A 26,331-nucleotide genomic window follows, 5' to 3' on the forward strand; every position below is an offset into this window, starting at 1 on the left:
CAACATGTCTCACGCTCCCTCTAGCTCACCTACGAATTTTGCCTCTGAGTTGGAAACTTCCCAGTCTCCTTTCCATACGCTGCAAGGTGGATGATTAATACTAGTCTTTTGTACTGTGGTTTTCACTGGAACATTGATGATGGGTCTTCAACTGGTATTTAATCACTAAACCAGACAGAAGTGGGTGCCTAGACTCTCCCTTCCCCCAATCACTCCATCTTGTTGGGAAACTTCCCCCATTTCCTCACCACATGCCAGCCTGCTGATTACCCAAACTCCTCCTTACTCCCCACAATCCTCTCCCTCCCTCACCTCATCTCCTGCACCCTAGATACGCTCCACATCAGATCAGAAGACATGCACAGACCCCTTCGCTTCCCCCTAGCATCGCACACTTACTTGCTGGTGGATGTATCGGGAGACACTGGGTTGCCACTGGTCTAAAGGGTCAATCACAGTCCCATTCAGGGCTTCGCTGGAAGGAGGGGGTGGCACAGGTGGGGGCACTGGGATCTCCTGGTATGTATGGTTTCCAGTTGGATAGGAATAGGGTGTTTCCTCCGACAAGAACACTGGCCGTTTGGAGATGTGAGAGGTGGTAGACTCCAGGTCCGCTAGCAAAGCATCTGCAGAGAAAAAACACGAAAGGTCTTTTTGTCTTGGCTAGGCAGACCACCAGTTTATTCCTCTTCCCCTCATTCAGATGGTGTCACATTTACAGCCCCTATGGATGATCTACTGCACATCCTGCAAAACTGTACTGGACAGGGAAAGTGGGTCAGTAAAATCTCTGTTATAAAAGGAAACTTCAAGAAGCACCAAAGTAGCCGGAAGAAATCCCAGTCTGAGATTTTGTGCTAAACTGGGGAACAGCCCAGCAGCAAGGAGCTTTTGGTCTCATTGTGCTTTGCAGTAGAAGAACTCGGACAGATCTACGTCAGATATTGACACAGACTAATGACAAGCCCCATATCATTAAAACATGGCCGTGAGTGCCACTTTCTCCAGGAAACGAGTTCCCCGGAAAGGATTTTCTCTGGAATCAAAGGAGCCTGAACCGGCACAAAAGAGACTTTTTCAATCAGTTTTCAAAAAGTTTCAATCGGTCTATCAGTGCAGCAAGCTAGCATTTGCCTCCCAGAGGAACAAGATTCCTCCTCAGCATACAGCAAGCCACACAAACGGTTAACTGGATGGCGCCTGCCAGGTAAATACAATTTCATCGCCTGGAAACAGTTCTTAACTTGCTGGGTGGAGACTGCTTACACATTTCTGAAGGGAAGAAAAAACCTCCATAAAGCTAAAAACGTACACACTAGCACGTCAGGCAGAGGGAAACACAACGGGTAAGACCCTCTCTGGAATCAGAATAGTCACTTCAACCTCTGAGATGGGGCAAGAAAAAGGGTCCCCACCATTTTGGCTTTCTTCCCGCAAACTTTGCTCCTTGCCCAGTCCAAGCACAGCAAGCACCCTTTGCAGTGACTCACAGACAAATCCCAGCTTGCTGGGCCTGTGATCCCACCCCAAGGCACCTTGGAAACTCCAGTGAAGCATTGCAGGTCTGTACTGTACTTGCTTTCTAAAGAAAGCCTCACTGGCTGGGTGCCCAGCCTTACAGAGGAGCAACAGACTCCAACGCACACCTACTTAAGGCTAGTAGAGAAGAGAGGAGCTGGTCCACAAGGGACACAGGCATTCTCCATTACCAGAGCATCAAGATGTACCAGGCAGGACAGTTCAGAGACACAGAATGCTGCCAGGTTTCAGAGTAGCAGCCGTGTTAGTCTGTATCCGCAAAAAGAACAGGAGTACTTGTGCCAGAGTCCAGTAAAGTAATGCAGCCTATGTAGGACTAGGAGATTAAGCTGCTTCTCCAGAAGCCCCTTTAACTGCTTTGGATCTCCGTCCCCTTCACCACAACTGCAGACCAACAGCCTTCAAGGGATCTCTCAGCCATTTTCCTCTCTCTGTGCTACAGCTAGCTTCAGCTCCTTCAGAACTCAGAGGGAAAATCTCTCCCATTGCTAGGCATCACAGACATCTGGGTTTTCCAAAGCACAGCACAGTTCCCAAGCCCCAGCTGGCATATCACAGTCTCTGATGGCAGCCTACTGGCTGTCTCCTCAAAACCCCTTCGCGAGCTGAGCAGCTCATACAAGACCAACATATTCAATAACCCAAACTGTATTCAACGGTCAAATGGGCGACAGAAGTTGTTACACTACACAAAGGAAGAAGGAGAGGCTTTCCTGTTCTCCCAAGGGCATCTTCCTCCATGGGCCAAGGTGTTACCATGGAGAAAGACCTCTTAAATCAGAGCCCATCCCTATGGCAGGGCAGAATAGAGGGCCCCAGCAGAGGAGGTATGTTAAATTAAAGCCATGACTTTAGTCTCACCAAAAGATACTCCATGTCATTTAAACCACAGTCGTCATCTTATGGTGGCCAAAATATCCCAGGAACAGATCCCCCAAGGGCTTTTCACAGCTGGGGAAAAGTCAGTCCAACCTTTTTTAAGCAACAGAACAGCGGGTGGATTCCAGAGCTATACAGACACATACCTCAGAGGAGCCGAGAAAGTACTGCCGCCGCTCTGACTGTGCAGGTCCAAGGACTCTGTGGTTTTGTGTACAGTTTCCTGCACAATCTATCAGGGAAGGTGTGGTTCTTGCCTCCATGCACTTCCCCGGACCAATGACTAAAGCAAATCAGACTCCACCAGGAAGCAAGAAAACCACACAAACTCAAGCCTTCAGAGTCTCCACACCCATAGCAAATAAAAGCACTGAGTCCTGTGCAAGGCATTCTGGACACACCTTCCTATCCCTCCCATTCTACTGCTCTTCTCCCTCTAAGGGGCAGACACGTAACTTTCAGCTCCTCACAAAAAAACGCCTTCTCAGCTCACTTGCCCCTCAAAGGAGAGGCTGAGCAGAGGGTACTCCATTTCCTCTTGCTACACAGCACAAAACTAAGCGAAACTAGCTAGATGCACCTGCTTGGTCCCCTGTGTCTGTGCATGTGACAGGGTGGACAAGGAGGGGAAGGGAGAGAGTGGAGAGCAAGCGCAGGTGATGTAAAGAAGAAACACAACCTTCCCAGCTGCCCACTGACAAAAAGAGAGCCACAGTGCCTAGAAAGGAAACATGGACACAACCACTCTACTCCCTGCTTGTGAACGGTTACGTGGCAGACAGGACAGTTTAATGATTAACTTCCCCCCACATCCTCCCCCTTCCTGACTTGAGCAAACACTATACAGCTGAGGAACAGGAAGCTGAAGGAGGAGGGGAGAAAAAAAGGCTAGAGGGGGATCACTCACAGTTACTCAGCCAGAGCTGCTGAGCCATATGATCAGGGAGGCTGGTGACGAACTGTGCTTCAGTTGTATGACTGCTTCCAGAGCAGTTCAGTTACATACACCAGGGCAAGATCCCCCAAGGCCTGTGCACATTGGGTGGAGAGAGGCAGGAAGGGAAATAAGATAGGGAGCAACCATCTGAAGAGCTGAGAAACTCATTTTGAGGTCAACATAAGAGTAGAGTAAAGTTCAGTTCATTACACTAACCCTCACTCCCAAAAGGGACACTGAGGCCCAGGTGGTCAGACCCTGCTGAATTGTACCAGTCTGTGACACTTTCATCAAGTGGAAAAGTGCCCCCTAAGGACTGGTCCGCCAAGGCCTTTATAGACTAGCCCAGTGGTTTTCAAACTGTGGGTCGCGACCCAGTACTGGGTTGCGGAATGTAAGGCACTGGGTCGCGGCGGCTCTGGTCAGCACCGCCAACCAGGCTGTTAAAAGTCCCGTTGGCGGTGCTGTCCAGCTAAGGCAGGCTAGTCCCTACCTGTTCAGACACCGGGCTGTGCCCCGGAAGTGGCCAGCAGCAGGTCCGGCTCCTAGGCAGGGGGGCCATGGGGCTCCACGCGCTGCCTCTGCCCCGAGCACCAGCTCGGCACTCCCATTGGCGGTGACTGCGGGCGAGAGCCGCGCGCCTCCGCCTAGGAGCCGGACCTGCTGCTGGCCGCTTCCGAGGCGCAGCACAGTCTGCAGCACCAGGACAGGCAGGAAGCCTGCCTTAGCATGGCCACTGACCAGGAGCCGCCCGAGGTAAGCCCGCGCTCCAACCTCATGCCCCAGTCCCCTGCCCCAGCCCTGAGCCCCCCCCAAACCCAAAGCCCCCTCCTGCACCCCAAACCCCTCATCTCCGGCCCCACCCCAGAGCCTGCACCCCCATCCCAGAGCCCTGACCCCCTCCCACACCCCAACACCCTGCCCCATCCCAGAGCCCCCTCCCACATACCGAACCCCTCATTCCCGGCCCACCCCGCAGACCTCACTCCCATACCCAAACCTCTGCTCCAGCCCTGAGCTCCTCCCACAACCCAAACCCCTCATCCCCAGCTCTGTTGGGTCACGGGCATCAACAATTTTCTTCAACTGGGTTGCCAGAAAAAAAAAAGTTTGAAACAACACTGGACTAGCCCACAGTGCAGGCTCCTCCTGACATACAAATGTTACAGTCTTGATTGATTTCTTGGTTAAGGAAATGTTCCTTCTTGAATATTCCTCTCCTCCTCCCTCCTCCAAGGCAGGCAGTGCTGTGTGATATCGGAGAAGCAAATAAAAAGGTTTCTCTTTCCCAACCAACATGAAACATGTTCACTGAAAAATCTGAACTCACTGGGGACCAATAGTTTTTGTATTGCTGCTGGCCAACAGAGGGCACCATGACAGCTCTACTCACAGCTCGAGGGAAGCTTTCAGAGCAATTCGCTAACTTGGCAGCAACCCCATCACTCTGCGTGTTCAGCTCCAAAGGGCTGCCCTTATTTTAGATTTGCATACCAACCTTCTGCCAGTCCCACTTACACTGCAATTCCCCGGCCCCCAGAACACACTGCAGCATCTCTGGGACCACAACCTGACACGACACCCCAGTAACAGCCACACACGCTGCAGTAACTCTACTGTTTTACTAGTCTCCGATTGAGACTTTCTACCTGCTAGAGCTCCTCTTGTAGTCTGGAAACTTCCAAGGTCAAAGAGAGGTCAGAGGCTTCACTCCAGGGAATGGATTTAGTCCTCTTGTAGCAATGAGACAGGTACAGCATAATCTGACAATAGAACATCAGGTCCACTGTTTCCCCATGGAGCAAACTTGTCAGGAATGAAGCAAAGGGACTGTATTTAATGTGTCTCAACCTGGACTCCCAAAGATTCACAGCACACAGACCTGGGGGCATAGCAGTGGAAAATATTCCACTTATTGGTTACTAAATAAGGCTCAGTCTTCCTTTGGTGACATGGAAACTGCATATAGGGCCATAGCTGCTAATCTCCAACACTGGGGCTCCCATTTTCCACTCTGTTACTGTCAGACCTTCTAGCATGAGCAGAATATTGCAGGATGGGGAGTTGGGAGAAGGGGAGTGTCTACTACAGCAATATTACTCAGTGCCATTCCTACCCTCCATTATCACTTCATTCCACTTGTAAAGCACTGAATCAATAATGCAGAGATGAGACAGACACACAGCAGTCGCAATGCTTACATCATGAGATTCTTTAGTAAGCAATACCTGACCTCTTTGCATGGCTGGTGCTCCAATTTCACCAGATTGCTAGGCCAACAGGACCTGCGGAAGCAGCTCATGAGACAAGGAGCAACAGGCTTTGCTATGGCAAGTCAGACTGTGGAGAGGAGACTCCTCTCTTGGTAAGACCGCTCTAAAGTGGAATCTGACTTCAGCTCGGGGTGTAGCTCAAACTGTACCCTTCACAGACTGAGGACACGGTTTACATTCAAGCGGCTATTCTATACCAGCTTTCCTGTGCGATGGGGATTCTTAAAAAACAGAGGTATATAATACCTAGGTATTTCTAAGGCACACAGTGGCATCTGAACACCAGGTCCTTAGCTTGCACCTCCCCCAGGAAGCTTTGACATTGAAACAATTATGAACGGCGATGTCCCTGCTATTCTGGTCTTTGAATCCCACAGCTCTGCCAACGCCATTTGATATGAACCAGTGGCAATTAATACTGACTATGATGCCTCAAGGTAGTTCCCAGCAATTGCCAATGTTCTGTCACTGATTTAGATAGCTTGGGACAATGTTTCTCAAACGGTGGTGCATGCAGCCCCACGTGATGGTCTGCAGAATAAGATATGTAGCAGATCAAGCAGTGCAAGAAAGGGCGGTTGGGGGTGGGAAAGGAGTTGGGTCCATTAGAGGATCCCTTTTTTATGAGAAGGTCCACAAAATGAAAACGCTGGAAAACTTCTTAGGATAAACTACTTTTACCAGTTCAAACAGCACTGACAGAGTTAATCATCTCCATAAGCAAGGCTAAGCTGTACACTGTACATTCCTGCCCTATCTCTCCTGCACTAGACACCCATGCACAGCCCTATCAGATGGAGAATAGCTCATACATTCCAAGGACTCTGCTGCAGTTTCCCTTGCCATTCATTCCCTCGCATGTCAGCACTTGCTGCTATCTGGAGAACGCAGTATCCTCAGGCAGAAGCACCTCTACAAGCAGCCACACAGGCAAAGGCCAAAGCTTCCTACATCCCAGGTTTGTCTGACAAAAGCAGTAAAGCCAGCCTGAGGATCACAACACAGCACCAGGAAGGAGCACAGGAAGTTATCACAGAGCCTCCTTTACATATGTACAGTACACGTCAGTCTCTTTTTCAATAAAACTAGCAGCTGCGCTTTGGCTCCTTCAGTAGACACTATTTAGCAAAGCCTTCCAAAAGAAGTGCAGATAACATTTTCACTGGCATTTTCCCTATGGCATCAAGGCTTCCTCTTTGTTTAGCCCCCTACTGAAAGCTTCCTCTGCATCCCAGGAATGTCCCTTGACAGCGGAGAGAACATGAAGCAGGAGTCAGCAGTGAAAGAGTTATGGTAAAGCTCACAGCACAGCACACTGGCAAAGCTAGAGTAGGCATAACTGCTGGCCTCCTATCCACCCTGGCGGCCTAGAACACAGGTTGCCCTCCACTACTCATGAGCAATCCATGAGATTTCCACAAACCAATACACTCTATTCCTCCTGTCAACCCACCCTCATGCCCCACTACAAGATATTTGCACAAAGAATTACCGGAGAAGATGTTTGCAATCCAATTTTAATGATGTCATGTCTAGCTCTCAGCAGAAAGGTACTTGCTAGCTACATTACAGAGGCTTCTCAGACTACCCAGTCATAAGATGGGAGACTACACCCCAAGGAGACAGTCAGAGGAAAGCAGGTACTCTCTCTTCTACCCATAGGGATCACTCCCTTGTTTCCAACAGCCTCCTGCACTAACTGAAGTCTACGAGTTAGTGGTACAGATACATTATTAATCATAGCAAGGATGACAGAGTTGGTGCAGAGGGGAGAGGAATCCCTAGGATTTCCACAGGCAGCTCATCTTCCTTCACAACTGAGATGGGGTCATTATTAAGGTAAGTGGACAGAACACCAAAAAGGAGCTAGTTTGTAGCACAATCTCTGCCCTACACCCAGCCTATTGGTCGGAAAGGAAAGGTAACGTAGTGAATACAAGATACCCCAAACTCTTCATAACTAGCAGCCTTTAATTTTCCACAGCTAAAGGCCACTTCTGTGAATTCTGATCCATCAGGCTAGAACGCTACTCCTTGTTCAGAACATCTGGACAGTGAGCAATAAGGATGGATCCAGGACTTTTCAACTAGCCACAGTGCATAGCTAATGATTCTAATGTTCAGCCACAGAGCCGGTCTCCTCCTTGCAATGCCATAGGAGATTCTCATCACCTCTACTGCCACAGCTCCCTCATGTCCCAGAACCAAGGATGTGGTGGTCATATGTGCTACGCTATCCTTACTGCAGCCAGGTTTGTTAGAACTCACACCCGATCTTCATATCTGAATGCACCACGACTCTCCCGAGCACCCAAGAATTGTTTGGAACTGTCGGATCTGGGCAGTGGACATCTCCAGGGGCCTGGTAACTGGGAGCAAGGAGCAGTAACTGCTAAGTCAAGTTTAAACAAAAAGGACACGACACTGTAGGAATGGCCACTCTACCCCAGGGTGGCCAAACAAACTGTTGCTCGCGAGCCGCATTACAGCTCTTTTACAGTTAAAGTGCAGCTCGTGGCGCTCCCCAGGCCTTCCTCCCATTCTCCACCTCCCAAGAGTGGAGCGGGGGGGGAACAGCGCAGGACCTCTGCCTTGCAGTGGGGTGGTGGAATAGGGGCTTCTGCACAGCAGGGAGTCTTGGGGCTTCAGCACCGCAGGGCGTACCCCCCACGGCTTGGGGCTCCAGCAGGAGCAGGGCTGAAGCCCCAAGCCCCAGCAGGCGCCTCCCTGCTCTCAAACTTCTGAAGATTGTCCTGGCTCAGAGGGTCTGTAAGTGTGGCCACCCCCACTCTCTGGAAACCCAATCCAACTTAGCTTTCAGCCCTCTAAGTGACACACCATTCTCCAGCCAGTTTACCTTTGTACCTGAAAGACATGGCCTGGATTCAGATCCTTACACTTTCACTATCCTCCTGTGAGAGACAGTCCTGCTAACTCTCCAAAACCTAGGACTTCAGGGTTGAGAGAGACTCCTCTCAACAGACTTCCTCTCCAACAAAAGCCCAAGAGCCAAACTTTAAAACAGCAACCCTCCTTCCTCTCAGTAGTTGCAAATGAATCTTGCCTCCCCCCAGCTCCACAAGTACATGACTTGCACTCTCATTTACAGGGAGACAGCTCAGGGCGGTAACACGATCCCCTGCAGGACAGTTTTACATGGTGAGTAACTGCAGAGGAATGGGGAGCCTGGGTATATTTATCCCATTAAGCAGTCTTTCAGAAGGAGCACTTGCAGCCCAGTAAAAGAGCTGATCCAACAAAGACATGCTGGAGCCTCCCTCCCCAAAATGCCTGTAGGGGACAGACCTACCCACACCCCGGCAGAATCAGGCCCCCACGGAGAGGGAAGGGGAAGGGGGGCGCTCCTGACCTGGAACATCAACAAGGGCAATCCCTTCAGAAGTGCAATTTTAGCCTTTATAGGGAAAAGGGGAGAGAATGATCAGAAAGAGGAAAACAGGGGCAGGAAGGTGTGTAAGCTAGCTCCTGGTGTAAGTAAGCCTAGGCACAATATTCTAATAAATGCATCTAATTACAAACTACAAAAGGGACTCTCTAAAAACAACTCAACCCAAGGACTACAACCAGAACAATAGCAAGGAAGCATAAACTAGATTATTATATTTATTTATGTGTATTACCATAGTGCCTAGAAGCCCTAGTCACATACCAGCAGCCCTTTGTGCTAGGTGCTGTACAAACAAAGACCAAAAAGATGGTCCCTGCCCTAAGGGGCTTACAATGCAAGTATAAGACAAGATACACCAGACAGGCAGGGGAACACAAAAGTAACTAAAAAGACAATATTGATCAGCATGATAGACAGTGGTCTCTAAACCCTAGCAGCCAAATGGCTAGCAAGATTTTTATAGGCATAAAGACTAACCCCCTAGAATAGCCCATCAATTCATGTATGGCAGAAAAGGTGTAAAAATGGTTTAGCTTACCTTCATTCTGGTAACATGTAGTCATTTTGAAGAGGCCATTTAAAATGTTTCCATAATTGAATAATACTTTGAGTTCCTTACATAGAAGGCACTTGAAATCCAAAGTACTTCCCAGACATTAATGAATTAAGTCTCACAACCCTCTTATGAGGTAGGAAATGACCATTATACCCATTTTTCCAGATAGGGAAAAACTAAAGATACAGGATATGGCTACATTGCAATTAGACACCCGCGGCTGGCCCATGCCATCTGACTCAGGCTAAGGGGCTTGGGCTCAGGGGCTGTTTAATTGCAATGGAGCCCAAGCTCTGGGACCCTCCCACCTTGCAGGGTACTAGAGCCTGGGCTCCAGCCAAAGCCCGAACGTCTACACCGTAGTTAAACAGACCCTCAGCTCGAGCCTTGTCAGCCAGTATGGGCCAGCCACGGGTTTTTAATTGCAGTGTAGACATACCCACAGAGAGAAGTGATTTGCCCAAGACCCAGCGAATACTAGCAATGGTAGTACAGACCAGACGCTGGTATTTTTCCCTGCTCTGCCCAGATCTTGGGCAAGTCAGGTTGGCTTGACCTGCTCTTATTAGGGTTAGATGACATGGTAAAGACCTCAGCAACTGATTTGTAATAGTGCTCTAGCAAATGCTATTCTATTCAGGTTCTTATACTTTGTCCATCACAGTCATATCTGCGCATGCTACAGAAACCCTGGCACAGACCCAGTTCTTTCTGTCTGCTTGCCTTACACTGACCTAGCCTCCACTCTGATGGGAGATTAAGTGCACATTCACAGAGAAATTCTTGGGATCCCTCTATCCTCCGGCATCATTGTTGGCCTTTTGGATGAAAAAATGAGGTAATGTGTCTACAGCACTAACCTCTACAGCTGCATAGGTGCTACAGCAAGGGTCGGAGATTTTCAGGAAATTGACAGTGTACGCAAGGCTTCAGACATCAATCACCATAGCAAAGCAACAGAGAGAGATCTATGGGCAGCACCACACTAACTTTTTATCAGAAGCATTTTACAATTGTTTTAACACGGTTCAGGCTAACTCAACAACATGGGTTGACCAGCCAGCATGAATGGAACCACACCAAGTCTAAGCAGAGTTGTAAACACAATTACATTTACACCGCCTTAGGTTCTGTGTCTTCTGAGCCTCCAAGATACATCTACGCTATGTGAGGAAACTACTGCAGAGACAATCATTATATGGAAAGAAGGATACTCACCTGGTTCCTGGTCTTCTCTATTCTATCCAGGTTCTTGTGCAGCCCTCATTACTTTAGTACCCAAACACCTTCCAGTCATGTATTAAGTGATGAGACTAACATTTGTCACATGTAGCTCTCTTTCTCCCTCCCTCTCCCCAGGAGGAAATGGTATGTTTTTTAAAACTTTATTATAATGTACACTGTGCTATGTATTGGTATTAGTAGAGGCAAGGTTGAACGATTGTCCCTTGTATTTGGAAGAAAAAGTGGTGAGGTTTGTGGGGGTCCTGTTTATTGCTTCCATAGATTCAAATAACTGGGACTGCAATTAGGGTTGCCGACTTTGTAATAACTAAAAACTGGGCACTCCAGCAGGAATGCTGGAAGCCCCTCACCTCACATCCCCTTGGAAGTGGAATATGAACACTGCACAAGGACTGCACTAGCTTTTGACACAAACCTCTCCTTGCCTCAATCGTCTGAATAGAAGCCAACTGTACAAGCTGGGGAAACCCTCGAAAATCCTAACAGGTGAGCTCAGACCACACACCGGAGGCCTGGTGTTGCTGAGCTGAGTTCTCTTAAGGGAAGGGTCAAGAGCATACTGAGATATGAAGGACATTTCAAAAGTGTTCCTGTAACTGGCTCAGACCAACAAGCCCCATCACTTCCTTGCAAGTTTACACAAGTAATTTGCTGAAACCCATGACCTCACAGCAGCTCAGCAATGGTGCACTGGGCAGCATTAACATGCTGAAGGTGCTCCAGGCTGTCAGCACCTCCAGGGGTCAAGCTTTTTGCTAGCAGTTTCCCACAGTGAGAAGCCTCCTAAGAGTATACATACACATGGACTCTATAGGAGACCTGTTGGCCATACTGTGGCTGTGTTCCAGAAGTCCCTGTAAACCACAACCCCTTTCCTTGAGTCAGCTCCTCCATTCCCCCTCCTCCTGCCAATGAGGCAACGGACTAGGTATTTTTGGAAATGTTGATTTCATTCATATCAATACTTGGACAGGTAACTAAGCCCAATCTTAACCAGACCCACAAGGTATGATGGCATAGATTCACACAGACAGTGCACAGGCTGAGAGAAATTGCAACTGCCTCAAATATCAGCTGGCAGTTTCCTGAAAGATCAGCTCAAATCCACAGCACTTAGTTAAAATCCAAAATCCAAACAGTACAAGGAAACCGCAAAAGAAAAAGATTTTCCTAGCACATCAAAAAAATTTCCACTTCATTCAAACTTCAGAAGCTAGACTGGACCTAAATTCAAACAAGCTGAGAGGTGTCAGCAAAAGAGTGTGTTCAAAAAGAATTAAAATCAGATTATGCATTTCCCTCTTGTATTCACTAAGACAGCCTGCGGCTCCCCTCCACCAAGTCTGCTCTTGGTCAGATCATGGAGGTGTTTCACAGTGCTGTGTAAGCATCCTTCTACCAAACAGACTAAACTGGACTGGTTGCCCTCCAGATTTCTGAAACTCTTGAAAGTACAAAGCTGACACTTAGAAGTGGCTGGATAGGACTTGTAATTATAAATGCCAAGATAATGCTAATCAAATCTCTCGGGCGTTAGACGATTGCTTACAGGGGTCAGGAAGCAACGTCCCCTAGCCTCTGCTATATGTGGTGTTGCACAACTACCCAAGTGAATTATCTGGGGTGGAGGTGTCACTTTTTCTGAAGCATTAGGTGTTGGCCACTGACAAACAGAATGCTAAACTTGAAGGAGCAACCGTCTGATCAGATACCACAACTCGTTTGTTCTTATATGCTATTGGGTTGGAAGGTTGTGCTTGGATTAGAAGGCTACAAAACCAGATGCAGCCACTCCAATGTCTTACGTCTTAACCTACCATCCATGCCACCCACTCCATCACACTGACTAGGATAATACACACCATGAAGCTACCAAGTGGAACCCTGGGAGCAGTAATCCCTACTTCACTGGATGTGCATATCCTGATGAAAATCATTGGCCACTTTGCTCACTGTATTTTGTCCCTTTAAATCTCTATCAATTTCAACTTGTTGTTGTGTAGTTTATACTTTGCTTCCAGAATTGAGCATTTGAACTTAATTGGAATAGTGCAAGTTCTTCCCCGGGCTCGGGGACCATTTACTTCCCTTACTAAATATCCTGCTACTAATTTCTCCCCCCCACCCTTTTTTTTTTTTTTTTTTTTTTTTTTTTTTTTAAGAGGTAGGGTTTTGTTTTTTTAAAGTCTGTACTTCTGCTCTTTAACCAACAGCAACTTTCCCCTCTTAAGAAAAAGAAAGACACCTTAGATTTGTTCCCCCTTGTTTTTAAGTTTAGTCCTCATCCTAGCAAACTCACCTCGGGTCAAAAAGGATTATCATATACTGGGTCCTGTGGCTTCTATGCGTTGCTCCTTTGTATTAAGTAATGACAAAAAATACAATGTACTCTGTTTTACAGCAGCTACATGTGGCCATCTGGCGTCTGGTAATACACGACCCTCAGTTGGGCAGAGTTTAGATGTCCCTGGGATAAAGGTTCACAGACATGAAACCCAGTTGTGTGAAGCTAGAATAGGGTGTGGTAGATGTATTAGTTCTCCACACTCATGTGGTACCTTTCCACCCAGACTCACTGCAGAGATCAAGGGCTATTGGACCTCTAGCCCAGGTCCTGAATGAAAGGAAGCGATTGCCAAAGATGTGTAAACTGACGGAAACTCCCTTATCTGCAGCTTCACAAACAACCTCTAAAACAGAGTTAGGAAAGAGTTCAAAAAGTCACAGCACACAAGCAAACCAGCTGCCAGAGTTGCTCTCAGTTGCTAGAACACAGTAGGGATTTAAATACCGTTTAAAAAGTTAACCGTTTAAACTAAATATTTTTAATCGTTTAAACGGTTAACTGTTAAGCAGCTGGGGCCACTCCGACCGGGCGGTGCTGCTCTGGCCATGTGCTGCAGCTGGGCCCGCTCTGGCTAGGTGGCGCTGCTCTGACTGGTGTGGGGCCACTGGGCCGGCCCCCAGCATGGGGCCGGCAGGCGCCCAGCACAGGGCCCAGGGGTTAACAGTTAAGCCGGTTAACCTGTAAGACTATGCTTACTGGTTAACCGGTTAACATTTTACATCCCTAGAACACAGCCAATTTCTAGCAGGATGGAGAAGATCCCAGATGGGAGTAAATTGGCCTCTCTGCTAGGACTGCCAATTGTGGTTGTGCGGAATTTCAATCAGATGCAGGCTTACTCCCAGAAAGTTTCTAAAACTGGGATCAACACCTTAATTCAGAAATCAAGATTTGCTCTAGCCTGACAAAACACTGCCAGGAAAACCTTTATGAAACTCCAACAGGCAGCCGCTGACTTGGCCCCTCCATAAACAGCTTCCCAGGGCCAAGGTCACTGATCAAAACACTGGTTCCCTCATATTCCTACAGGAAGAGGGGCTCAGCCAAGCCAGTTATCTGAGGAACCAGACCCTTCCTGCTACATCAGCATGCAGCTCCTCCACAAGTGCCAGGTCAAACACACAGAATATATTGCTATCCCCAGACTCTTATTGAAATACCGTCGGAAGGACACATCACCATTCAAGCGCAGCTACTCACAGGGAGCAATGAGCACCAGCCCAGCATCACACCCTCGAGGCGTAGGAGACTCCCAGGATTCCAAAGTGCCAGTTCCGGCAGCCAGAAATGTCCATTCCATGGCACACAAGACCAGGACATAAGCCGGAGCCTGTTCACCGCCACACATTAAGATTGTCCCAAAAGAAATAGGCAGTTCTAAGCTGTTTCCAAGAATCACAGAAGCATCTATTTACAGGATCATAAATATCACTGAAAGACCATTCCTGAGTGCAAGGATTGTAAGTGGAACTGAGGACACCTTCCAGCCAGAGGACTAGATACAAGCTAAATAAAAGAAGGTGGAAGGGATGTTAGCAGCTACAGGAAAAGCACTGAAATAGGAAATTTTGCATGTCAAACACAGGGCTGCAAGATGCTTGAGATCTCAGCATGCTCCCCCCATTCCAAGCTGTTCTCTCCACCCCAAATATTGGCATCAGCCTGAGCTAATTGGTGTCTGCCCTCATAGCTGCTGCAAGAGAAAAGGGATCCCACTATCCTGCCTACTAAGATGGGGAGCCAAGCTCTTCCGTCCCCTTACTCTCCTTTCCTAGCAAGCTTTATTGCCTGGACCTCTGTTCTTTAGTGTGGGCAATTCCCTCCCACATCTGCCTGAAAAACATAGACAAGGCATGGAGCAGAGCACCACAGTAGCACTAGCTAGATGTGTACCAGGCAGCTTGGAGAATGGGGCTGGTGCTCTACTCCCCACACTGCTGAAGACCAGAAAAAACTCGGAGGACAGCTCCAGCCTGCAAGATCCAGCTGTGGAGAAGCAGCATACAGCCACCGCTGGGCAGCGCTCCAATTGCCCACTCAGCAGCACATCTTGCCAATGGGTAGTGGGCGAGTACATTTTTTGAGCCCTGGGTGGACTCTATTTGGTTACAAAACCCAAGTAACAGAAATACTGACATAACAATAGGAATATATTGCAGGCATCCATATCAGAACAATAATCTCTTAACAAAGCTGCAACATCGGCTGGGTCAATAGTAACAGTGGATCATTTTCACTATCCCAATATTAACTAGTTAATGGCACATCTGGAACAGTTTGAAAAAGCAACTTGATGCCATATACAACTGCAGGTTAGAGCAGTTTGAGCACCTTCATGGAAGGAAAGGATGCTAGATCTGAATTCCCCCATGAAGAAAGTGCAGGAGCTCTACAGTCATCATGGCACAGCTAGGTTAGACTTCACAGCAGAGGACAAGTCCCTTAGGGGTAACAGTGATCAACTTTAAGGGTCTGACCATCCATGGTGCCAATCACCCTTAGGTCCCATTGATGCCACTGCAAGCAAGGGTTGACTATCAATCTATGAATTGTAAGGTCTTCAGGGCTGGGACTGTCTTTTCATTCGTGTTTATACAGACCAGGACCCCATTGTGCTGGGCGCTATGATTAGCGCTCCTAAGTGCTATAGTAATACGATCAAATAAGAATGGCTGCAAGCACATGCAAAGAAAGAGGTAAAAAACCTTACACCACACAGCCCCCCAAGTGAATTATCTGTCTTCTTCAGAAATCTTTCAGAGAAAAGAACGCCCGCAGGACTTTGAGCAAAAAAAAAAAAAAAAAAAAAAGGAAAAAGGGAAGAGTAAGTCACAGGGCTATGCAGAGAAGTTACATGAGGGTTCAGGGGGAAATAGAATGTTTTAAACAGTTCAAGTACTGTCCAAACAACATAAATAGATTTGAATATAAACTGCCAGGCAGGATGGCAGTTATAAAAGTAGAAGACACACACAAAGACAATTACAGTATATGAAGGACAGAAATACGAAGATAAATCACAAATCCATTCAATACATTAGAAGCACAAATGCTGCCATGAAGACTGGGGAGCTCTCCAGACCACCAAGGGGAGAGGGGCCAGCAACAGGATGAGGAAGCAGAAAAGAAATTAAATCCGTATCAGTCTTTAGCACTGAAAACTATAGGAACATTCCGATTCTGAAGATTCTTTTAAAATAGGAAAACAGAATGCAGGCTTGACACATTTTAGTCTTTATGGAAGAAGTTATGGAGCAACCTGAGAAACTCAAGTGCAGTCAATTACTGGCATGGGAAGGCATTCATCCCAGGGGCTCTAAAGTGAGTGAGTGTGAAGATACTAAGGACAGAAAAATATATCCTTAGAAACACAACTGCCCCTGCAGATTAAAAAGCCAGTGGTGGTGTGGGCAAGGAAGGTCTGGGGAATCACAGATGGATGAGCATCACTTCGAGAGGTTAGGCGATTAGAACACGAGTAAAGAGAACCTGATAGGTCAAACCAACAAGCCTCACAAACCTGCTTGAGGGTTTTAAAAAAAAAGTTAAAGGGATGTTTGCATGTAGAATTTGCTTAAACTATTTTTTTTCTCTAATTCTAGCTACCAAATAAAGCACCTTCTAAATAGCGTGGCTGGGTTGGCTTTTAATTCTTTTTTAAAATACGTAAGGGTTTTTCTGCCTTCCTTGCTGATGTTTACAGAATGTTTCCAGCAAGAGAGAGTGAGATGACCTGAGAGCAACACCAAATTGTTAGCTTCCTTTATGAGACAAGAAGTGCAAACAATCATCAATATAACAGCAACACTGACCACAAGTTTAACCTACTTTTCAATGACATTTCTCTTAGAACATAAGAATGGCCCTACTGGGTCACACCAAAGGTTCATCTAGCCCAGTATCCTGTCTTCCGACAGTGGCCAGTGCCAGGTGCCCCAGAGGGAATGAACAGAACAGGTAATCATCAAGTGATCCATCCCATCGCTCATTCCCAGCTTCTGGCAAACGGAGGCTAGGGACACCATTCTTATGTTTCCTAGGAGGCCCTGGGACCTCTTCCCCTTCCTGTTCCCTCCCTGTCTATTGCCAGGAGAGCTGGGCCCCCTGTGTACCCCTCTCATTGCACCCTTGACCCCACCCCTAAAGAGGGGGAAGAGGATTGGTCCTAGAAAAGCTGTCCTCTGGTGCCACCTAGGGCCATTAATTACATTGGTCAGTCACAGGTCTGCACCTCCTTCCTGGGATGACCTTCCTCCTTTTCTCCCTCCTCTGTCACATTCCATCTCTCCTCCTTCACCGTCTCATCTTGCCCCTCTGGCGTCTTCTCCCACGCAGAGTGCGCAGTGAGGATCTGACAAAAGCTGCACCGATTGTCAGTGGGGCTTGGGCACTGGAGTCACTGCCCAAGCCACTGGCTGCATGTGGCACTCTAACTGCCCTGTCTGGACCCTGCTGGCATACTCTAGGTACCTAAAGCACATTGACTTAGTCCAACAGGGGCCACAGGGCAGTGAGACTGCAACACGCAGCCTGTTGCTTGGGCGGTGAATCCAGCAGTGCCCCAACCCATTCAAAATCACCACGGCTTGCCTCCTACCAGACCCTCACTGCACAGTCTGTGCATGTGCCACAGGGGCAGTGGAGATGAATGCCCCCATAGGTGCAACGCTATTTGCTGTGTTCATCAGACCCGAGTGATGGCGAGTGGTACACGTGTGTGCGCCTGCAAAATTAGATTTTAAGACAGAATTAGTAATTTCATAATTACAGGTAAAATATCAGGAGGATTACTGAAAATGAGGGAGAGTTGTCATCTCTGCTACAGCAGGTAAAAATAGATTCAGACAAAAGTATATTTTTCGAAGTTGACAGTGCATCTTTAATAAAAACAGAATAGTGACCCAGTGGCCATAATTTACTTGGACTAGCAATGTTTTTGACACAGTCCCTCAAAAGATTATGGAAAACAACAATGGGGTAGGAGGCAAAGTCATTGCATGGATTAAAAATTAGTTAAGCGTTAAGGACCAATTTTAGTGATCAGCAGTTTCTCAGCATGATAACAGAGGGTCCCCCAAGGATTAATACAAGGAACAGCATATTATTTAATAATTTGGCACGAGAAGTGGGCAGTGAACTGGTGAAGCCAATGCATGGCACTAAAGTTAGTCTACTCTAGAATCTTTTGTACCTTTTCCCAAGCAATGGTGTAACCATAGAGCTCAAGAGTTTTGCCAATGTGTCATGTAAACACTGTGGTCCAGAGAAAAGCAAGATAAACAGTTGGAGATTTGGGCAGGAGATGCAGAAGGTGAAAGTTAACAAAATCTAGAGTAGTTTACCCTGTAAAAGGAGAAGAGTTAGAAGGCACCTGACTGAAATTCTCTTCCCTTCTCCCACAGCATGAGAAGAAAGGGGGCATTTGTTCTAAATGCACTGCCTTTTATACCACAAGGGGTCAAGACAATTGCTGTGATCAAATAATTTTATGACCATGAACACATGTACCTATACAAAATAAGACAATGAGAGGTGTAATCAGATCATAGACTTTAGGGTGCAATCCGATCTTCTGCAAGAGTCGGGCAGAAGCATCCCCTATTGAGAACACCATTGCACAAATGGTCAGACACATGATGGCTTCACCCCTCCCACCTTTCAGTGAAGCATGCAGCATTGGCCAAAGACAGCATAGAGCACTTCATGAACAAACTGATATAATCTTCTGTGGGCTAAAAAGGATTGGGAGATGTGGGCTGGATCAAGGGAGCCTCTCTTTACCCTTGGCGGAACAAAACAAAGCACCTGAAGAAACTGAATGGCAGTACATGTAGAAGCAATAAAAGGCAGTGCTGATTAAGGACTTAATTAAAACACAGGTCACTTGCTAGAGGATTCTCGGCACCTTGAAGTCTTGAAGTCCTCAAATCGTGGTTTAAATAGCTCAGACATAGGTTAGGGGTTTGATACAGGAATGGGTGGGTAAGATTCTGTGGCCTGCGCTATGCAGGAGGTCAGACTAGACGATCATAATGGTCCCTTCTGACCTTAAAGTCTATGATTCTATGTGGCATGCCAACTCCTATGAGCCTAGCTAAAATTATTGCCATGCTGAGGAAGTGTATTGAGAAAGATCTGCTACATGGAGCCATGTTCCTGCTCATCACATTGGCTTCCACCTACAAGTGCAGAGCATGGCAAAAGGGAAATTGAACAGTCTCACCCTGTAAAAAAAACCATCAACCCTCAATCAATCCCTTAATTTTCAAATAAAGTTTATTCTTTGTTCACTTTGTTTTCCCTCTACAGTTTACCATAGAATTAGATCAGCCTTCCTGCTCTTACCTTCAGCCTCCTCTGCTGGGGTTTGTGCCCCACTCCTACCTGAGAAATATCTCCTGCTTTTCACCCCATTCCGAAGGCTGCCACATCCACAGAATCACAACCTGTGGCCACAGTATAGTGGAGACCAGAAGATGAACCCCAAGAAGGAAATAAGTTTCATAAAGGTAAAAGTAAAGAACACGGAAAAAAAATAACACCTTTAAGTACCAGTCAAAATTGAGAGGTCTGTATTATTGAAATGGAAGCAGCACAAGAAATACAGCCCCTCATGACTACACACGCAGGATCCCTTTTTAAATCTCAAACCACGTCCTAAGGAAAAAGGGTTTTCATCCTGAAAGAAATTAAAGTCCCCAATTAGCTTCAGCCTTGGTTGTCCCCCTCTGCTCCCTGGACACAGGATGACAACGATCCTAGATAATATGAAACAGAGTAATTTATATTAATGCACTGAAGTCAGGGAGCCCAGCCAGCAACAGTCAATGCAGCACAAATCCAGACTGACTTCAGTATTCCAGCTCATCAGACCCCCAATCTCCTGAGCTAGGACCTGAGGAAAAATCAGATCCACACCTTTATTATACCAATACCTAAAAAGCCACATCTTGTAGGCTCACAAACACATTCATGTACCCACAACACCTTAGCATTCCACTACTGTCCAAGACTCCAAAATTAACTTGGTATGATATCTGAATTCAAAGTGTCTACGGGGAAATGCACAGAGATGCTAAGTCTTGGGTCAGTGGGCCGAGCAACCTATGAAGATAACCTCCTTCCCCACTAGCGCAGACTCCCCTGCTCTTCCATCTCTGACTGATCCAAGTTTCACTGCTCAGAGCAGCCGGAAACTAGACCGAATTCAACCTTCCAAAGCCAAAAAAAAAAAAAAAAGAAAAAAAGAAAGCTGTTTCTGCCAAGAGAGCACTGAATATGCTGCATTCCATTTCATTAAAACAATTACTAAAGAGCTAGCCAAGAATTACATAAAGCTTCCTCTCTGCACCACCCCCAGACCCTTCCCTCCATCCCCCACACCCAATCTTGCACACCATGCAGCCTCCCAGCTCCACACACAGCAAGTCCATTCCACATCACACCCTAGTGAGATCATGCCGGAGGAAGCAATGCAAAATACCTCAAGTGTCACTAGCTACTCCATCCCCCCATTCCAAAACATATGCAAGATGAAAAAAGAGACCAAACCTCCAGCACATCTGAATGCCCCAAATGCTCTCCGCAGCCACCAAAATGGTGTACTAAAGTGGCACATACACCTAGTCTACACAGCCCTTTGCTTTTTGGCCAAGATAAAGCTTGGTGGCATTTACTTTACTAACTGATAGGCTCTCTATGGGGCAAGACTACAACTGGCCCTTGCAAGAGGATGAACTATGATCTAACCAGTCTTTCCTCTCTAACATCTATGATCCCTGCCTCTAAACAAGCTCAAGAAGCAGAGGGTCTTGGAGGTGCCAGAAGGAAGCAATCCTTTCCTGAAGTACAGCAGCAACATGCCAGAGTGGCTATGCATAAGAGGAACTGCCTGGAAGAGCCAAACAGCAAACCTCAGATTAAACTCCAACAAAATGGACTGAAAACTACAAGCTTGGGGCTATAGAATCTGTCAGATGATTCATTCCAAACACTACAGCTCCCAGCTTGACTGACAAGTCAGAGCTCCTCATATTTCACAGCAGGAATAAAGGGCAGGCTTCTCCTGTGCCATGCCTCTCACCCACCTAGAGCACTAAGTTGGCCACTGATGAGAGATTTTGTGACGTGAATGAAATGGCATTTCTCCCCCTCCCCCAGGGCTCCAGCTCTCTGCAAGGATCCTATTTAACTGCTGGAGCTGCTCACAGCCAGTCAAAACAGCTCCAGCCCTATATCACACTGCTATCATACTTCGACAGCCCAGGGAGAGCCTCACTGCATAAAACCATGGCGAGAGGGAGGAGGGAAATAAGGTTACCCAGCTCAGAACCACTATTTCCAAACAGGTTCACTCCATTGGCTAGTCTTGGGTGCAAGGGACAACTCGCAGGGACAAAACAAGTCACAGGTCACCTGCCAGCAGACAGGATTGGGGAGGAAAAAACATAACTTGCAATAAAAAGGGAGTGGAGAGAGAGAAGGCCACTAGATCCCACCCACCTCTCACAGCAGCTTTGGGCCCCACAAACCGTAGGACTGACCCCACTTATTCTCAGGCTCGTTTGCCTCTTTCTTCATACAGTTTTTGGGATAAAGCCTCCTGTGGGGTAGGGAAGTATTAACAACATGTATTAAGCTGGCCCAACTCAGTGTCACTAGTGGTAAAAGGAACCTACTGCTCAGAGAAAAGCCTTTAGCTTTATTTATAATAATGAAAGAAGGATGGATTTCTTAATCCACTGCAACTCACTTACAGTCCACCTACCCAAAAGCTCATCTATTCTTGCCATTTTTACAGTGTGCTCATGAAAAGCACCATACCAATTTAGTCCATAGACGACCATAAATGCCCCATCACAGCGAGATCAAACCCACTTTTCATCTTGCTCTCCAGAGATGGAAGAAAAGTGAGATAGTATCAGAGAGCTAGGCCTTGGCTACACTTGCGAGTTGCAGCGCTGTAAAGCCGCCCCCAGCGCTGTAACTCACTCCCCGTCCACACTGGCAAGGCATTTGCAGCGCTGTATCTCCGTGGTTGCAGCGCTGCATGTACTCCACCTCTCCGAGAGGAATAGCAAGTGCAGCGCTGCCACTGCAGCGCTGCGGCGCCAGTGTGGCCGCCCAATGCGCTGTGAATGACCTCCAGAATTATTCGGCAGTATCCCACAATGCCTGTTCTAGCCACTCTGGTCATCAGTTCAAACTCGACTGCCCTGGCCTCAGGTAACCAACCATGTGACCGACCCTTTACATTCCCCGGGAATTTTAAAAATCCCCTTCCTGTTTGCTCAGCCCGGCGTGGCGTGGAGTGCTATCAGCGAATCTTTCCAGGTAACCATGCCTCCACGCGCCAAGCGAGCCCCACCATGGAGCAATGGCAAGTTGCTGGACCTCATCAGTGTTTGGGGGGAGGAAGCTGTACAGTCCCAGCTGCGCTCCAGCCGTAGGAATTACGATACCTTCGGGAAGGTATCAAAGGACATGATGGAAAGGGGCCATGACCGGGACCCCCTGCAGTGCAGGATTAAAGTGAAGGAGCTGCGGAGTGCCTACCGCAAAGCCCGCGATGCAAACGGCCGCTCGGGTGCTCCCCCCGCGACCTGCCGATTCTACAAAGAGCTGGATGCGATACTGGGGTTAACCCCACCTCCACTCCGAACACCACCATGGACACTTCAGAGCCGGTGGGGGGGGGGGGGGAGGAGGAAGAGGAGGAGGAGGAGGAGGAGGAAAACGGGAGTGATGGTAGTGGGCCTGATGGAGACACCCCGGAATCCCTGCAGCCATGCAGCCAGGAGCTCTTCTCGAGCCAGGAGGAAGGTAGCCAGTCGCAGCGGCCGGTACTTGGTGGAGGACAAACAGAAGAGCAGGATCCCGGTAAGCAGTTTTTTTTTTCGGGAAGGGATTTTTTCGGTGCGGGCTCTTTGGGAGAGGAGGGTTAGGCATGCATGCCTAGATGCGGAATAGTGCATTGATGTGGTTTATCACATCGCAGTAATCGGCCTCGGTAATCTCCTCTAATGTCTCATCCAGAACGCGTGCAATGTGTTTGCGCAGGTTTATCGGGAGAGCCGCCGTGGTCCTTGTCCCAGCCAGGCTAACGTGTCCGCGCCACTGTGCCGCGAGGGGAGGGGGGACCATTGCTGCACACAGGCAAGCTGCATATGGGCCAGGGCGGAAGCCGCATTGCAGTAGAATACCCTCCCTTGCTTCCCAGGTCACCCTCAGCAGCGAGATATCATCCAGGACGAACTCCTGTGGAAAATGTTGGGACAGTGTTCAGTGTAGGTGCCCCCTGAAGCTGTTGGCTCTCCCCAAGGCACAGAAACCCAGAGGACAGTGCAGCCCTGAAACAATCAGTCCCCCTTACTCACCATTGTGAGGCTCCCGTGGGATATGTGTGCTCTGTTTCGGACGGGAAAATTATGCTATTGTGTAGACCCTGTGTGTTTTCTACTCCTTAAGTGGGGGGGGGATCATTACTCTGTCTGGTATGAACAATGCTGCCTCTATTAAATGTTGCATTTTGCCTATACAGCTGCATCAACCTTGAGACCTCAGCCGTCCCTCTTATCGCCTGCTCAGAGACTGCAAAGACTCAGGAAGAGACCACGAAAAAGCAAAGAAGACATGCTGCAAGAAGTGATGCGGCAATCTATTAAAGAGAATGAGAAAGCACAGGACTGGAGGGAGAGAGAAAGCAGGATCCGCCAGGAAAATGCAGTGCACCGGCGGCAAAGCACCGCGCACCGGCAGCAAAGCATTGATAGGCTCATAAGCATCCTGGAGCGCCAAGCAGATGCTATCCAGGAGCTGGTAGCCATGCAGAAAGAGGAGCAGTACCGCAAACGCCACCCCCCCCACAGCCCTTGTCCCAAAACTCTTTCCGTTGTGCCCCTCTGTCACCTCCAACCCACTTTCCCCAACTTCCGTGTTCATCACGCCACCCGCTGCCTCCAACACCAGTATCTTCACCACCCAGCCCTGAAAACCACGACCCTTACCCTCTGCACTCAACCCCCATCACCATGCAGTATAGCTATCCTGAAGTGCAGCACTCACTGCACAGCACACCAGACAGGACATATGCAAATCTGTGATTGTACTGTTCCCCACTCCTCCCCCTTGTTTCTTTTCAATAAATAATTTTTTTTTCTTTTCAATAAATGGATTCTTTGGCTTTGAAAACATTCTTTATTATTGCATAAAGTAAAAGACTCCTTAGCCCAGGAACTAAACAGGCACTGCAAGTCTGCTTGTCTGCTAAGCAGACACTGATTCCTAAAGATTGGAACTACTGCACTTCACTCCTGTGCAGGGCACCAGATATCACTGCTGGTTTTCAGCCTCAAATTGCTCCCTCAAGGCATCCCTAATCCTTGCAGCCCGGCGCTGGCCCCCTGTAATAGCCCTGCTCTCTGGCTGTGCAAATTCAGCCTCCAGGTGTTGAACCTCGGAGGTCCATGCCTGAGTGAAGCTTTCACCCTTCCCTTCACAAATATTATGGAGGGCACAGCACGCAGATATAACCGCGGGAATGCTGTTTTCAGCCAAGTCCAGCTTCCCATACAGAGATCGCCAGCGGCCCTTTAAACGGCCAAAGGCACACTCCACAGTCATTCGGCACCGGCTCAGCCTGTAGTTGAACCGTTCCTTGCTGCTGTCAAGTCTCCCTGTGTAGGGTTTCATGAGCCACGGCATTAACGGGTAAGCGGGATCTCCAAGGATCACAATGGGCATTTCAACTTCCCCTACCATGATCTTCCGCTCTGGGAAAAAAGTCCCGGCCTGCATCTTCCTGAACAGCCAAGTGTTCCGAAAGATGCGTGCGTCATGCACTTTTCCGGGCCAGCCTGTGTTAATGTCAATGAAACGCCCACGGTGATCCACAAGCGCCTGGAGAACCATAGAGAAATACCCCTTCCGATTAACGTACTCGGATCCTAGGTGGGGTGGTGCCAGAATAGGAATGTGCGTCCCATCTATCGCCCCTCCACAGTTAGGGAACCCCATTTGTGCAAAGCCATCCACTATTTCCTGCACGTTACCCAGAGTCACGGTTCTTCTGAGTAGGATGCGATTAATGGCCTTGCAAACTTGCATCAACACGATTCCAACGGTCCAAACTGGTTTGCGACCGACCGGTAGCTGTCTGGAGTTGCCAGCTTCCAGACTGCAATAGCCACCCGCTTCTCCACTGGCAGGGCAGCTCTCAATCTTGTGTCCTTGCGCCGCAGGGTGGGGGCGAGCTCCTCACACAGTCCCATGAAAGTGGCTTTTCTCATCCGAAAGTTCTGCAGCCACTGCTCGTCATCCCAGACTTCCATGACGATGTGATCCCACCACTCAGTGCTTGTTTCCCGAGCCCAAAAGCGGCGTTCCACGGTGCTGAGCATGTCCGTGAATGCCACAAGCAATTTCGTATCGTACGCGTTACGCGGCTCGATAGCATCGTCGGACTCCTCACCCTCACTCTCACTGTCACTTTGGATCTTAAGGAATAGTTCGACAGCCAAACGTGACGTGCTGGCGAGACTCGTCAGCATACGCCTCAGCAGTTCGGACTCCATTTCCCGCAGACAGATCGCGCTGCACTCTGAAACCGTTGAAAGATGGCGCCAAAGGTGGACGGAAACAAAGGGATTTCTGGGATGCGAAGCGATGCATCACGGGGCATTGGGACAGGACCCAGAATCCCCCGCACCCACGCCCCCTTCCCACAACCCACGGCGCCAGAATGGGAAAAGGTGCTCTGTGGGATAGCTGCCCATAATGCACCGCTCCCAACAGCGCTGCAATTCCCGCAAATGTGGCCACGACAGTGCGCTGGGCAGCTGTCAGTGTGGACAGAGTGCAGCGCTTTCCCTACTCAGCTGCACGAAGTCAGGTTTAACTCACAGCGCTGTACATCGGCAAGTGTAGCCAAGGCCCTAGACAAGCAAAGGATTAAATCTGTCTACCAGCTCGATTCTGTGACACAACTATGGGGCTGGATTATTCCTGGAGATCTCATGCTGTTTGATTGACGAGTGAGCCACTTAAAGCCCTAGCTCCCCATATGAAGTGCCACTCTGTAAAGCCGATTCCCCGGTGTGGCATTAACTGACTTGGACTTTCTTATTTCCAAATCAGTTGTTTAGACTG

The 26,331-nt window shown here is 48.2% G+C and overlaps 1 protein-coding gene across 1 annotated transcript in view; it reads right to left on the reverse strand.

Annotated features, from left to right (window-relative positions):
- PXN (paxillin) overlaps positions 1-26,331 on the reverse strand; it is a 64,285-nt gene that overhangs the window by 27,982 nt on the left and 9,972 nt on the right. The window contains exon 2 of the mRNA XM_065417592.1: positions 400-626. Within this exon, the coding sequence (XP_065273664.1) occupies positions 400-626 (227 nt within the window). The remainder of the gene's footprint in view (positions 1-399; positions 627-26,331) is intronic.

Source organism: Emys orbicularis, chromosome 16 (genome assembly GCF_028017835.1).
Source record: "Emys orbicularis isolate rEmyOrb1 chromosome 16, rEmyOrb1.hap1, whole genome shotgun sequence".
Lineage (NCBI taxonomy): Eukaryota > Metazoa > Chordata > Testudines > Emydidae > Emys > Emys orbicularis.